The sequence below is a fragment of the Prunus avium genome, chromosome 3 (genome assembly GCF_965620075.1).
Source record: "Prunus avium chromosome 3, drPruAviu1.hap1.1, whole genome shotgun sequence".
NCBI lineage: Eukaryota > Viridiplantae > Streptophyta > Magnoliopsida > Rosales > Rosaceae > Prunus > Prunus avium.
Genome location: NC_142286.1, coordinates 6,131,747 through 6,146,248, shown reverse-complemented (window position 1 = coordinate 6,146,248; position 14,502 = coordinate 6,131,747). Strand labels below are relative to the sequence as shown.

At 36.3% G+C, this 14,502-nt stretch overlaps 2 protein-coding genes across 8 annotated transcripts; one reads left to right on the top strand and one right to left on the bottom strand.

The window, feature by feature from the left end:
- Positions 1-578: 578 nt before the first annotated feature.
- ATXRCC1 (BRCT domain-containing DNA repair protein) lies at positions 579-4,060 on the bottom strand. Of its 3 annotated transcripts, none has more exons than XM_088249857.1 (8): positions 3,951-4,060; positions 3,279-3,616; positions 2,992-3,180; positions 2,317-2,428; positions 1,961-2,043; positions 1,689-1,802; positions 1,267-1,353; positions 579-1,017 (listed from the first exon to the last, which is right to left on the bottom strand). In XM_088249857.1, exons 2-8 carry the CDS (start codon positions 3,498-3,500, stop codon positions 676-678), a joined length of 1,149 nt encoding a protein of 382 aa, XP_088105983.1. In that variant the 5' UTR covers positions 3,501-3,616; positions 3,951-4,060; the 3' UTR covers positions 579-675. The 3 variants fall into 3 exon arrangements, with proteins under 3 accessions (XP_088105983.1, XP_021829109.2, XP_021829111.2); XM_021973417.2 differs by having other exon boundaries at positions 3,279-3,612; positions 3,951-4,049; XM_021973419.2 differs by having other exon boundaries at positions 1,689-1,799; positions 3,279-3,612; positions 3,951-4,049.
- A 1,958-nt stretch (positions 4,061-6,018) lies between these two features.
- On the top strand, positions 6,019-11,729 carry CENP-C (centromere protein C). Of its 5 annotated transcripts, none has more exons than XM_021973501.2 (13): positions 6,019-6,313; positions 7,059-7,261; positions 7,352-7,440; positions 7,529-7,631; positions 7,761-7,924; positions 8,081-8,862; positions 8,949-9,048; positions 9,461-9,528; positions 10,177-10,297; positions 10,380-10,447; positions 10,787-10,895; positions 11,017-11,124; positions 11,369-11,729. In XM_021973501.2, exons 1-13 carry the CDS (start codon positions 6,158-6,160, stop codon positions 11,494-11,496), a joined length of 2,199 nt encoding a protein of 732 aa, XP_021829193.2. In that variant the 5' UTR covers positions 6,019-6,157; the 3' UTR covers positions 11,497-11,729. The 5 variants fall into 5 exon arrangements, with proteins under 5 accessions (XP_021829193.2, XP_021829191.2, XP_021829189.2 ...); XM_021973499.2 differs by having other exon boundaries at positions 6,020-6,313; positions 9,443-9,528; positions 10,177-10,285; positions 10,383-10,447; XM_021973497.2 differs by having other exon boundaries at positions 6,020-6,313; positions 9,443-9,528; positions 10,177-10,285; positions 10,377-10,447.
- The last annotated feature ends 2,773 nt before the right edge of the window (positions 11,730-14,502 follow it).

Below are 14,502 nucleotides of genomic sequence, written 5' to 3'. Positions count from 1 at the left end.
AATTTTAAAAATTTCAACGGTGAAGGCTTTTCTTTCTTTATTTTTAGTACAAGCGATAGTCTAAACTAGAGGAGAGGAAGGTTTCTCACACACGCACACAGCTGATGCCATGGTTGTTCGTACCTGAGACCTTTGGTCTGCAAGTCAATGCCCTTTTCTACTAGGCAAGACCCCGTTGGTTTTTCTTCCTTTATATATAGATTTGCCTATAAACATAAAATATTGATTTTCTTTGGTTGTTTGATTCAATTTTTGTCGAATCAATCAATACATACTTCAACATTTTTGTTCATTGGAACTCTAACTGCAAAAGACCACTAATAAAAGCTTGGACAACTATTTGCATTAGTTTCTTGGTTTCCTACCATTAAAGGGTTCTCCTATAAACCACGCCTTGCAATCATCCATCTTTGCTCAATTCAATTTGGTCGACCCCTTCAATTGGAGGCAACATATATTACCTTGTTCAGTGGGTGTAGATCTGAATTTTTAGATTAGCAACATTGGGTGTTATGATCTTCTAAGCTTCCATTTTCGTGATTATGTAACTAACGGTCTCGTGCTTTGACCACAACTACTTACGCAAAACTATCCATCTCTTCTTTTAAAAAAATAAAAAATTTATGCAAAAAATTTACAGTCAGTTTATCTTCAACAGAGAGAAAATACTCAGCATTAGGGGATCTTAGAAGCAATAGCATTCTTATATGCAAGGTCTATTTCCTCTTCTGTCATCTCAATTGTTTCATCACTGTCGTATCCTGCTGTACCACTGGATATGGCTTCAGTTCTCCCACTGTCCCTCTCTTGTCTTTCAGTCTTTGGCTTCTTCTTCTTTGAGGGGTCATCACCCAAATTATTAAGTTCCACCTCGTAAATTCGTTTACACTCCATTACCTGTCTGCAAAGATCTTCCTTGGATACTGCCGCAGACTCATTTCTCGTGCCCTCGAGCTTTGCCAACTCTTCGACTACACGAGGAATGAAATTCCACTGCTCAGTTACTTGCCGGACATCCTGCACACAAAAAAAATAAATTTGTTTACCGTATTGACTAATTCACTATCAAAGAATGTGATGGAATAATAATGCTGCTGCCCTTCAAATGGTGAAGGGAAACAATTGATAAATGTTTCCAACTGTAAATTAAGTTCCTGTTCCCTTTCTTTTTTCACATGAGTGGGTGGAGGTGGAGGGGACCCGAGTATGCAAGAACTAAGTTTAAAATTACTTCAAAAAGACCAAAGTGTGTTTCTGTAGGAATACCTGCTTTTGTTCAAGAGAATCTATTGCATCTTGTAAACAAGTTAAAATCCCTTCAGCTGCTATTTGGTTTATCTCATCTGGCTCTGGCTGTAAGAGGTAGTAGAGCACAACAAAGATCAGCTTTATTCAGGAGATACGGCAATCTTGTATACAATTTAAAGAGGCAAATTAGAAAAACACAAAATTTTACCTCTCAACCACTAGTATCAATGGGTTGAGAAGAAGACAACTAGAAGTTATAATTGTGTGTTTACACAAGCTTCAGCATCTAAAAAAAGATTGTTTTCAACTCCAGCAGACTGTGTGGACCAAAAAACAAAACAAAAAGAGAACCAGCAGACTCACTGTTGACAACACAAAAACAAAATTATATTTTCAGGAAATTCACAAACACAGACACACAAAAATAGAATGCCAAAAACCTTTTCTTCTTGACTCTCCAGCCATGAAATTGTCTTATTCAAATCGTCAACTGCCCACTTCTTCACTTTAGACGGAGAAAAGCACTCCTTAACAGAATTAGAAGCTTTAATCTGCTAAACATATACACAAGAAACATAGCAGCATTGGTATATACAGATATGCCGCTGCCAAAAATCTAAAAAGTTGACAAAGGAAAAACTGAAAACACATTTTGGCATTATTTGTTTATATATTTATAGAACATTTTAATGCTAGCCTAGTCAAAAAATACCTTTGGAGTTGATGACGCAGTTGGTTTTGATGGTGAATCTCCATCTTGCTTCTTCGATTTTCTAGGTTGGGATGCTTTTTTGTCTGCAGACAGTCACTTAAGCATGGATTAACCGTACATACAACAACAATAAAAATCTAAGACCACATGGTGACCAACCAAGACATCCTAAATGAGATTTGAGGAGTTAATCTTAACATGAGGGATTAAAAACTTCAGTAACTTAAACAATGAAAATAATTTAAAACAAATGAAAAATGAATACAAGAATGCACTTTGTTGTACAGAATTGTCACATATAACATATACCCTTGCTAAAAACGTTAAATGCCAACACACATGCACAATTCCTTTACCTTGGCTGTTGTCATGGGAAACACTGCTTTTACGCCAGGGTTTTCCAGCATTCATAAGGTAACTTTCAATATCAACAAGCTTCTTCTGCGTGTAACACTCTGATATCCAATCCTAATATGAACAAACAAGATAACATTAGATAATTGCAAAGATTAAATTAACATTCCTAAAATAATTGCTGAAGCATCAGTGTTGAGCTTATTAGAGAAAACTAATTGCCCTTTTGTTCATGAGATTGGACTTGTATAAGACAGCATATGTTAAGCTAATCAAACCATAATATCAGAACTGAGAACATAGTAACTTAAGTGAAACTTACAGCAACAACTAACAATACAAGTCAATACCTGAAGATAAATTATCTTTTGGGACAAGATAATAATACTACAGAATTTGTAATCAGTGCATGCCACAGTTCAAAGCATATACCGTAGAAGTTTTACTTTAGTTACCTTCAAGCTAATTTTCTTTAAAAATTGTCTTTACAGGGGCATAAGTTACCAACAAGTGCTTGTATACAAAAGTCAAAAGGCCATAAAATTGTCACTTAATTGATTGTAGTCTGCCTTAAGTTATGAACCATCACTGTTGACTAAAAACAATGATTCTATATGGAAGCAAAATTAAATATCATACACGAGTCAATTGTATATATTTGAAACAAAAAAAAGAACCTTTGAAACTGTAGTTCCACAATCTGCCTCAACTTGTCGAAACTTTGGGGTGTTTGGAAATGCACAAACCAAGAGAGTGCAATCTGAGTTCCAGTCAGGCTGATATTCTGCCCCCATTTCCAAGGCCTGTGACCGCAGAATGCTGCGCTCAGGATTAACAAACCCAGACAGTACAAACACTACTCCTTCCTGGGCACATAACAACTATGATGTTAGCCTAACACTGTCAAGTTACGTGAAAAATTGAAAATGCAACTTGGTGAATCTTATTCCGTACTATCCAGTACCATAAGTTTGGAAAATTTTGTGGTTCCCGAACTGGATGCACCTCCACGCCCTTTGGCTAGCCTGGGCTTTGCACCCTCGTCACTCTCCTCACATTCACCAGCCCGAGTTGGTTTCTTTCCAATAGACTCACTCTCATTGTCTCTTGTACTCATCCATGAAGGAAGGTTTCGCTTCCCAGCATTATTGGAACCATCAACCTGGCTTGTTTTCGAATGAGACATGACCACTCAAATGCCCCAGATGCTTCTAATCAAAAGCTAGGCACCATGGACAGGTACCCAGATAGGCTAACAGTAAAAATCATCACGGTTTCCACAAGCTCCACCATGACATATGCCTACAAACGATAACATTACTGAATTACTCACAAATTGTTACAAATTCTAAGCATATCAAACAAGCCAAAGAAAGTTAAACAAGCTTGAGGCTTGGCAGTTCATGTAGTATGAGACAGCATGAAATCAATTAAAATTTCCAATTCACAATACAGAGAGAGGAATGTAGATAATTACAGAGAAAGGAAAATTCTTGCATCACCGATGAAAATTATAGGAGAAGAAAAGAAAACTTGATGAACGAAATGGGCGTTCTTGAGTTTTACCGTTGGGTTTGGGGAAAAAAGGTAAACCCTAATAGCAGGAAGAAAGTAATTACAGACTGAAATTACTTACTGTTAGCTTCTCTTTCACTTGGAGGGCACTGGAATGGTTCCAACGAAGTCCATACAGAAATTGGGGCTTTGCTTTGGATTTTCCTCAGCTGCTTTGTATTTGTTGCTGTACTGTGTTTAGTGGTTTTGTGCTACGACCCCGATACTTTGGAGTATTTGCGTCTGGGCCTCCACTTTGTAATTTTGTAAATTGCTTTTTTCTTTTTCAATTCATTTAGGAAAATGCAGGCGAATAATTTTTTGCGAAAATAGCACTCATTTTCAAGCAATATAATTATAGACACCAACTTATTACGCAATTTTAAATTATCTCTAAAAATAAAATAAAAATCTCGTGGCTATTTTTACAACAAAGATTCAAAAAATTTGACCTTTTTGTAATTTATTTCCTGAAACTATTAGTCATCAATTTATTCATGTAATTATTCTTTAAAAAAAACCTTTGAAATATGCTCCATTTTTGGGTATTTATTGACCACATATGAATACTTAACCGTTTCTATAAAATGAAATTTAGCACATAAACCAACATGAAAGCACACTCTTGCACATAAACACAAATCTATATAAATATTCACTTACTATGATTATCTTTGGTGCTGATATTGTTGCATAAAGAAGTAGCACAACCAAGCTTGCAGAAGTGTTTGGGGTATGTTTGGGTGTCCAAAGAAGAAGGATGGAAAATGCATTTTCTCAAGCAATGCACCACAATAGATAGGGTCTTTTTTCTCATGGAAACATGTAGCAAAGCATACTTTATAGCAGTCCTTGAATTTAGAAGCACCAAGGAAACTATCACTCTAGCCCTAACTCTCTTTGCCTCCATTTTTCTTCTATCAAACACCTTTGTATGAATGTTTGATGTGACAAGATTTTTGTCATTACTACAAGGATAAAAGAAGAAATAGAATACCTCTAGAAATGCAATGATTTACATGGATAAAAGAATAAATAGAATTCTTTGGAAATGCAATTATGTCTAGACAAAGGAAGAAATATAATATTTCAAAAATGCAATTATGTAGTATTTCACTCGAAGACACCTTAAGGTTTTTATTTGGATGGATGGATTTGAAATAAATTATTTGGATTTGACAACAAGATTAACTTTGCTTATAGAAACAATAACCACATTAGATTATATATATTTGAAATGATATATGAAAAGAATCATTTGAAATTCATTTGTTTTTTCTTCCTTTTTTCCTTGTCTACATCTTGGCACAGGTGGATTGTAATAGCCTAAACAAGCAATTTTACCTTATAATGCCATCTAAATCCATATATGGATGTGGAATCCCTCCATCCAAATGGAGCCTAAGGTTACAAATATTATTGATTTACTTTCATCTAGTCTCTCAAACTTGCAAAACCAAAGAGTTCCCTTCTCGTGAAAAAAAACACAAAAGAAATACCGACTAGCCTTTGGTCTAGTGATTATTGTTTTCGCTTTATTGAAGAGGTCTTAGGTTCAACTCACATGAGTGCGAGGACAACATATCCATACCTAATCGTGGCAAGCCCAACTTTGTTGTTTGTGCATTAATTCGTTGTTAAAATATCTTTGTAAATATTCTATGGTTCGTAAAAAAAAAACAAAAGAAATTAAGGACATATGTTGTTTATCTAAAAAATTGTTGTAGTGCAAGGAGCTTGTAGCTGAAGTGGTTAAGAGCATTTATCTATATACTAAGGTCCTAAGTTTAATTTCCCCCTCTTGTAAATATAAACATAGATTATTATAGTTGGTAAAAATTTAAATACCAAATTTGCTCACTTAAGTCTTCCGTTTTCTTATTAGCTTGTGCACTATTTCGATAATTTGTCCAATTAACCTCAAATGACAACTTTTTTTTCTCAAAGATTAGATTGCACATACAAACGTGAAGTCTAATTTTTAAGGTTAAATTTTTCAATCGAATAAGTTTTTTAGATGACATTAGTAATTTTTGGACGAAAAATTAACGTAATGAGTAAAAAGAATCTGAAACTTCCAGTGTTCGTGTAATTGCTGAAAAATTGAGTGAGTGCCAGCGCAAATAACTTTTTTACACGAACATGGGTAGTCGGGGTGCGGACGGTCCGAAAATAAAAAAACAAAAAAACAAACACCGCTCCCTCCCGCTCAACTTTTCGAATCGTTGTGTGAGTCTTCTCTCTCTCTTTCTCTCTCTTAGGGTTCTCTCCTGAAATTTGACATGTGAGATGAACGAGGTTCAGAGCTCCGATCCAGTGGACCCGCTGCAGGGTTACACAGGCCTCGCCGTCTTCCCAAATAGCGGGAAAATCTTACCGGACAATTCCAAGCCCTACGACATCGCCGACGACCTCCAAACCATCCATACTCAACTCAAGTCCGTGGTACCTACTCTCGCTCTATCTCCGTTCTCATTTCTCACCCACTTTCTTCTTTTACTTTTCAAAATTGGAATTTGAGTTTAATTTTGTTCCTGCTTACTGTGAGTTTTGTTCCGGTCAGATTGTTTTTTTTCTCTCTCTCTAAATTTCTGATCTATAAAGTGCAGGATGGGTTGTTACTGTGTAGTTATGAATCTTCTATTTTTTTTTTTTTGAGGTGGATGGTTCAATGTCTAGTTGATTGAGCTTAATGTAACTATTTTTATCTGGGTTCTTAAATGAAGGCTATAATCCTGTTTGGTTGCTGAGAAAAGGAATGAAAAGCAGATAAATGCATATAAGTCTAAACTTTTGACACCTCGTTTGGCACTTGGAATTTGGGAAAACTGAAAACTGTAATAAAAAAGTGTAATCCTTCGATTTTTCCTTTCAAATTTTGGGGATACTAATTTTGGAAAGCTCATAATACCATTTATTTATTTTTATTTTGTTTATGATTTGATTTGATTTTTTAAAATTCAAGAAGCAGGCCGAGAACCAAGGGGTTTGTCATTACTGAACTTATAGCTTAGTATCTCGCATACAGTGTGGAACTGACTCTATAAGTACAACATATGTTTTTTGCTTTCAAGTTTTGTCTCAAATAAAGTCATTCTATGTTCTGCCGTTGAGTCAATGACATGTTACACTGTAGTTCAATCACTGGGTGTGAAGCAATTATGGTTAATTATTTATTCTGCTTTTTCAGGCTTTACAACAGAGTCCAACTAAACTTAAAGATCTGGCGAAAAATATTGTAAGTGGTACTTCGGAAATTCCGAAGTCTGTTAATCCACAAGCATTGAAACAGAAAGATGCAGTTGTTCCTGAAATGGCTGAGGAAAATCCCCGACAGCAAAGACGAGCCTTGGGTCGTAAACGGGCTCGTTTCTCTGTGAAGCCTAATTCCAGGTAAAGCTTATGGTTGATGCTTCATTTTCTTAAGAAGTACTTTTACTCTGTTAAAGATACAGGTTGATGTTTGTCATATTCAATTTGCAGTCAACCTGCTATGAGTCTGCTACCACCTTTGGATATCAAAAACTTGAAAGACACTGAGGAATTATGGACAGCCTATGAAAGGCATGAGAGTAAGTTGCATTCCCTCTGTATTTCTGAATCTATACTACAAACCCTTGAGCAACTGTAAACTTTTACTGCTTTCTGATTGGTGCACAGATGCTAAAAAAGAAATAGAGAAGCAGATGGGTGGTGCTGTGTTGGATGCAGATCAGCAAAATCCATCCCCGATTAAACGGAGCCGTCAACCAGGAATTTTGGGGTATTATTAAAATTTGTTTACTGGCCTAAAATAAATACTTTCATCTATTCCTTCAATATGCCTGCATTAGCGTGCGCCATCCTTTTTCGTATTTGTGGTTGTAAGACAGCATTTTTGTTGATAACACAGGAGGTCAGCTAAATATAAGCCTCTCTATCCATCGACCGATGCTGAAACTAGTGTGAATGGTAAAACCTCTCAAGATATGCTTGAAACAAGAATTCACAGTCCATTGAATCACAGCTCACAAGCAGAAAACAAAGATGTTGCATTGGAGGAGGTGGATTTAGCTGGTAAGCAATTCCTGTTAAAGAGAAAAGGTCTTTTAGCATCTACTGTGTGAATTAATAGTTTTCCCTGTTATCTCCCTTTTCCTATCATGCATTTTTTTTACTCCCCACCGCCCCTATTATTCCTTCCTGATTGCATGATAACTGTAATCTTCACAGGTGCAACAGCTAAGGCTGATAAAGAACTGGGTGAAATTTTACATGACCTGCTGTCTAAAAATTGTGAAGATCTAGAAGGGGATGGGGCAGTCAGTCTTTTACAGGAGCAATTGAAGATCAAGCCTATTAAAATGAAGAAATTAAGCCTCCCAGAATTCCCAAGTATCCGCAAGGTTGATTATAGGTCTTCAAGAAGAACCTTGCCAAAGCCTACAAATGTCTTGACAGATGTAGATAACTTAGTTAAAGGGATACGCAGTAAAACACCTGCTAAGCGCAAACAGGAGGCAGAAGGGTCTATTAATTTAGCTTTTCCAACACCACCAAAGAGCCCTTTTGCTTCAATTTCGGCTCTAAAGAAGAGGATTTTACAGTCAAATCCATCAAGCGATCCATTTTCAGCTGATGATATTGATAGGTTTCTGGGGACAAATCGTTCTTTAGTTGAGAATGGCAACAAACAATCTGAGCTGGTTGACACAAGAGTGCAGGAGACCGTTTCTGATGAGTTGAAGTTAATTAAAAAAACTGATAATTTTGGAGTCCCGACAGGTTCACCTGAAGTGGCTATTGAAGAATTCAGTCATGCATTTGAACGATCTATTAGTGAAGATTCAAGTAAACATGGTGAGAGTATTGATGTTGGCTCAAGTAGATCTCATCTTGAAATGGAGGATGACATTGAAAGCAACAGTATGGATAACAGGGTTATGGATGGTACATTAAGTAGGCCTGATGCTGACACAGATACCTGGGAAAATGGGGCCAATGATGGGGACAAGGTCAATTTACCTTTTGGCTTCTTTATGTTTTATTTTCAGAACTGTAAATGTTTGCTGATTTTCCAATGTATTATGACGAGATACAGGTGGAAGACACACTGGAGGAAGCACTGGATAGTGCAGAGCCTGAACTTAATGAGTCAGTGTCAACTTTGGAAAAGTCGAACGGCACTCAGAATGAATTAGGTATGAGCTGCTTGTACTACATGAGAAATGCTTGTGTAGTGTGCAATAAACTAAAATCTCATATCTGAGCTTCAATTGCATTTATTTGCCACTAGACTCTGCAATGTTTACAAAACCAACCGCATCTACCATGAGTATCCAGACCCACCACTTATGATATCAGGGACTGAAAAAAACTTGTAAAACTAATTGAACCCAGTTACCAGTTCATATTGGAGATTAAATTTCACAGAGCCCACGAGTTAAACTAAGTCCAGCTTGTTGAAATCTGCTTCTAGTGTCCCAATACACGTGTTTAACATCAGAAATTTGATTGTTCTTCGCTAACATTAAATTGTTTTTGATAACTTCTATTCTAACTACCTTTGCGTGTCATTTCTTATTTCTCTAATAGATCAATTACATTCAACAGAAGTTGAGGAGCATCCAACAGATGGTCTCTCCAGAAACCTAGACACTGGTCCAGAGACACACAACGAGGTTACTAATTACCAGGCTATTTTCCTTTGCCATTCTGTCATGTTATTTGGTGGTTCTCACAATTTTTTAATACCTTTTGACACATTCTAGCATTTCTGTAGTGGTCACACAGAACTTCCATTGTATTATATCATCACTGTCATTATCATCATCATCAATTGTTTTTATATAAATAACAAAGCTCTATTCTCAAGTTTGGCAATTTTTGAGAAGCAGTGATGTTCTTAAGTTTCTATAAGGTATCCATTCATCTGTACTTATGTGGGGCAAATATGGCCCAACAGTGGTATACAGTGTACCCATCTACTTTAAGTTCATAGTTTTCCACCTGGTAGGTAGTCTGATGTTAAAGTTTACTTTTGAATTCATGTCGGACAATATAAGCCCATTCTGGCCTTCTTTAATAATGGGTGTGGATGAATCAGAATTATCAAGAATTCAGTAGAGACTCAGTTTGCATGTGGCTGAGTGTAAACAGAATATGATAGAAGTATTTGCCCTTGAAATCTGACTGACTTGAACTATAATGTCCAGAAGCTTGTTGCTTGCTTGCTTTTTAAGCTAGGATTTCTCTTCTTCGTTATTTTTTCTTTCTCAAATAGTCTTTTTATCGTAACTAATTTTATATTTATGTTTCTTGTAAAACAGAGAATACAAGAGCATTCTGGAGCATCATTGAATAAACAGATCAAAGCAAACTCACGTCCACGCAGAAAGCAGAAGAGTAAAGAAGTTTCTAAAAGGCAGAGTCGAGCAGGTGTTTGCTCAGGCAATCTGACACTACTCATTTTACTACTTCTCTGCTGCCGGTTTACTGCTTATTTCTCTAATATATCAATTACATTCAGCAGCAGTTGATGAGGATCCAGCGGATGGTCGGTCCAGAAACCCGGACAGTGGTTCAGAGACACACAATGAGGTTAATTATTTCTAGGCTGTTTTCCTTTGTCATTATTTCATGTTATTTGGTGGTTGTCATGATTTATTTGATATCTTTGTCACATTCTAGCATTTGTGCAGTGTTCACAGAATTTCCATCAATTTTAATCATCACTGTCAGTATCATCATCATCATGATCATCAATTGTTTTATCAAAATTACAAGTTGTGCTTGTCACTCCATCCTTAAGTTTGGCAATTTTGGAAGAGCAGTGATGTTCTGAAGTTTGTTTAAGCAGTCCATTCATTCATACTTATGTGGAGCAAACATGGCTCATGGGTGGCATACAATTTTACATTTATGTTTCTTGTGAAACAGATAATGCAAGAGCCTTCTGGAGCATCATTGAATCAACAGATCAAAGCAACCTCGCCTCAGCAAAGAAAACGGAAGAGTAAAGAAGTTTCTAAAAGGCAAAGTCTAGCAGGTACTCATGCAAATCTGACAATAGACTGATATTACTACTGCTGCTGCTGCTGCTGCTTGGTTACTACTAGTATTAATATTTAATTTTCTATTGGAATTTTGTACCTATATTGTTTTCCTAGGGGCTGGTACATTGTGGCAATCTGGGGTAAGGCGAAGCACGAGGATCAAGACTAGACCCTTGGAGTTTTGGAAAGGGGAACGGTTGTTAATTGGACGTATACACGAGAGTGAGTATTTTGTGTGCATTTATTTGGATGAGAAATTCCTTTTATGTCATGATGATATCGCCCACTTATCTATCCACAAAGTTTAACTATTTCTTAAGTTCCTTGTATGGATCACAGCCAGAATGCTCTTTGTTTTCATTTCTATGTTACTAGCCCTCTCCCATGTATCTGATTGCCTTTGTACTTTTTCATTTTGTCTAAGAAAAGCACGAGTGAAACAAGTTAATTGCATTGGATCTTGCAGGTCTGCCAACAGTAATTGGGATGAAGTACGCCTCTCCAGGAAAGGGTGACGGAAAAGCCCCTCTGAAGGTGAAGTCCTTTGTCTCTGATAAATACAAAGAGCTTGTTGAGCTAGCAGCTTTGCATTGAGTTGGCTATATCACTGAAGAATTTGAGATTTGAGATATGCAATGGCTTTCCTTGTTCGTTCCATCCCTAGGAACGTTTTTTCGTTTTAAGAAGTATTCACCAAAGTGGAAGCCCTGTCTTGTGAGTAATTAGTAAAGACTATTGTGGTAAATTAACCTTGCTGACAATTGTAGAAATTTAGTCTCTATGAGGATTCCATGATGATCAATATATGAAAGGTGATTCTCAGCGAAGTCTTTGGAAATATCCTTTTTTTCTTCTTCTAGATATTCTCTCTTTCCGTGTTCTGGTCAAAACGAAAATTCCATAGAAAATGCTGTAAGAGTGCTGCCTTCTAATTCAAAGTATATAGAAAGACCTTAACTCTATTTTGTGTGTATCTTATCATTGACTAGGGTTTGAATGGGTTTTTCGGTCCTTTTCCATAAGTTTATTAGTCTTGAAGATGGCTCCCATTGAGTGTTTCTATTTCTTTCTTCACATGTGTACAGATTGACCTATGTTTCCTGTATCTCCATGGAATTGGAAGCTCCCGCAATGCCTTTCTTTGTTCTTTTTTGGGTCTCTAAACGACAATAACTTTCTTGTAAATTGAAGCTGCTTCCTACCAAATGATAGCAACCTTTTGCAATTTAAGAAAGATATGCATATTCAACGAACAAAGTCTCTGCTGGTCCGGTGTTCAATCTAAATGGCTTGAAATTTAGTTGAACAAAGGACATTTGATTCAAAGTAACTTGTTTGAACGGCTTGCACTTCAGTTGAAAAAAGAATTGTGACATTTGGTTCAAAGAAACTTCGGAATTTCTTAAGGTTTTTTTTTCTTTCTTTTTTTGTTGGCTAGAGGCACAACGAAGTGCTTCTTCAAACCCTAAATCCTAATTCAAACTACTTTATTCCCTCTTGACCTAATTTTGTATAAATGTTGCCATTTCTCCAAGGTGTTGCAATTATCAAAGACAATAGAAAAATCTAGAGGACTGCTTTGTTTCCAGAGACAACGTCATGGCATCGGAAGATAGCTTCCATTTCAGAAGTCAAAAGTCATATTTTGGGTCTTCCCATTGGTTCACGCCACTTGAATTTCAGGACAAGCACACACTGGATCAATTAGCAGTCAATCTGACCCCAGGAAAATAAAATAAAAATAGCAGTCAATATGTCAGAGTTGCAGGTTTCACCACGTGTCAATCTATGATAAGCTAAGTGCTTACGTCAACATTGTTCATATTAATCAAACTCCAGACTTCCACATTGACAGACCACTGGATAATACCGTTACTTGTGCTACCTTAAAATAGAGTCACTAATAAATTCATTCAGCACACAACTTTTGAAAAATGTATTAACAAAAACTGCTTCTCTGGTGTATTTTGACACAATCATCTTTCTCCCCTTTGACATTTGAAATTCAGTTTTCCACAATGAGTATTGTATGGTATTACCGTAGCGCTTAGTGCAGTGATGCCTACTTGTTTGGGTCCGTATCACATGTCATCTCATGATCCAGATCGTACATCTTTTAGGTCATTATTAGTTAATTATCACCCTTGCGTTTAGTCTTCCTTTTATTGGAGAAGGAGAACTTAAATTCAATTCTCATAGAGGATAGTTGTTGATTTAGGAAACGAGCCAGAGAGGGCAAGACTAAAGCCCTTACCATGAGAGTGATATTCTTTTTTTTGCCGATGACAACTTGTTATTCAAAGAATTGATCTAAAAAATTAAAGGATTGTGTCATGGAATCATAGTGACTTAGAAGGCAAGTTAGATTTGCTTTACCAATCCACAAGTTTTTTTTTTTTTAGGCTTCGAAAATATAAGATTACAACAAAAAACCTCTAGAGCACGCATACCTAAAGAGGTCAAAATAGAAGCTATTGAGGCAAGAGTCCCATAATTTAGAAGAAGAGAGCAAATGCCCTAAACTAGCTAAAGCATCAGCCACAAAATTTGCCTCTCGAAACCCATTTTGAAATCGAACCTCTGCACAAAAGGAGCTCAGATGAAAAACATCATGAGTAAGTTGTCGAAGGCTCCAAGGGAAGGGAGTCAAGCACCAGTTTTGGACTGAGTCAATAAGGGCCCGTTCTGTAACGTTTTAAGAGGTTGATTTCATTTTCAGAGAACAAAAATGAGGTAAAAACACGTTCGGTGGACCAAAAACAGAAAACACTGAGAATGTTTTCATAAAATGAAAACAAGTTCATGTGTACTTGTAGAAAACAGAAAAAGTTGTTTTCATTCTTGTGGAAAACGTTTTCATAAAAATAACTCACATATTATTATTTCAAATTGTACTACCAGACACGTTTTCATTGTTTTTGTTTTCTGAAGATGTTTTCTAATTAATCTACCAGACGCATTTTCATTTCCTGAAAATGCAAATTCATTTTCTTGTTTTCATTCTCTGAAAATATTCTCAGAAAACACGCTCCGAAAACGTTACTAGATGAGCCCTAACTAACTTAGAGTCCCCTTCCACAATTAGATTAAGGCACCCTTTGGAGATGGAATAAGCAAACCATCTCTTAAAGCTAAATCCACTAGTGTTGAACAATCTGTAAACGCTTCTCTTTTATTTATTTATTTATTTTGGTTGTTTATTATTATTACAGAAAACGGTGGCTCCATGATAAGCCTAAATATATATATAAATCGTTACTTCAACTTGATGTCTTTATCAGATTTAACCTTGTCACACTCGTAGACTATATACATATATACCATGTGCTTGCTGGTTTTATAGTGCTTAGAAACGCATTATTTTTATAATAATGAGGCCAAAACTGACCTGAATCTTTAAATCTGTAGGCTGCTTTGCCCGCCACTGCATGTTGTTTCTTGAAAGAGATGTTTTGGATACAATTTTTATATGTTATATTAGTATAGTTTTCGAGTATGATGTCCTCATTTTACAAATTGACGGAGGAAATTTTTCTTAGGTCAATCGTACTATTATTGTACTACAATGCGTAGTTCATCGATCGAAACTGTCTATAATTT

What these genes read in the sequence shown, in the direction of transcription:
- CENP-C (XM_021973500.2), top strand. Translation starts at nt 6,158, where the DNA reads ATGAACGAGGTTCAGAGCTCCGATCCAGTGGACCCGCTGCAGGGTTAC. An exon ending in ATACTCAACTCAAGTCCGTG is followed by an intron (nt 6,314 to 7,058) that starts GTACCTACTCTC and finishes CTGCTTTTTCAG; the next exon opens with GCTTTACAACAGAGTCCAAC. An exon ending in CGTCAACCAGGAATTTTGGG is followed by an intron (nt 7,632 to 7,760) that starts GTATTATTAAAA and finishes TTGATAACACAG; the next exon opens with GAGGTCAGCTAAATATAAGC.
- ATXRCC1 (XM_088249857.1), bottom strand. Translation starts at nt 3,500, where the DNA reads ATGTCTCATTCGAAAACAAGCCAGGTTGATGGTTCCAATAATGCTGGG. An exon ending in CAAAATTTTCCAAACTTATG is followed by an intron (nt 3,181 to 3,278) that starts GTACTGGATAGT and finishes TTATGTGCCCAG; the next exon opens with GAAGGAGTAGTGTTTGTACT. An exon ending in CTGCGTCATCAACTCCAAAG is followed by an intron (nt 1,803 to 1,960) that starts GTATTTTTTGAC and finishes GTATATGTTTAG; the next exon opens with CAGATTAAAGCTTCTAATTC.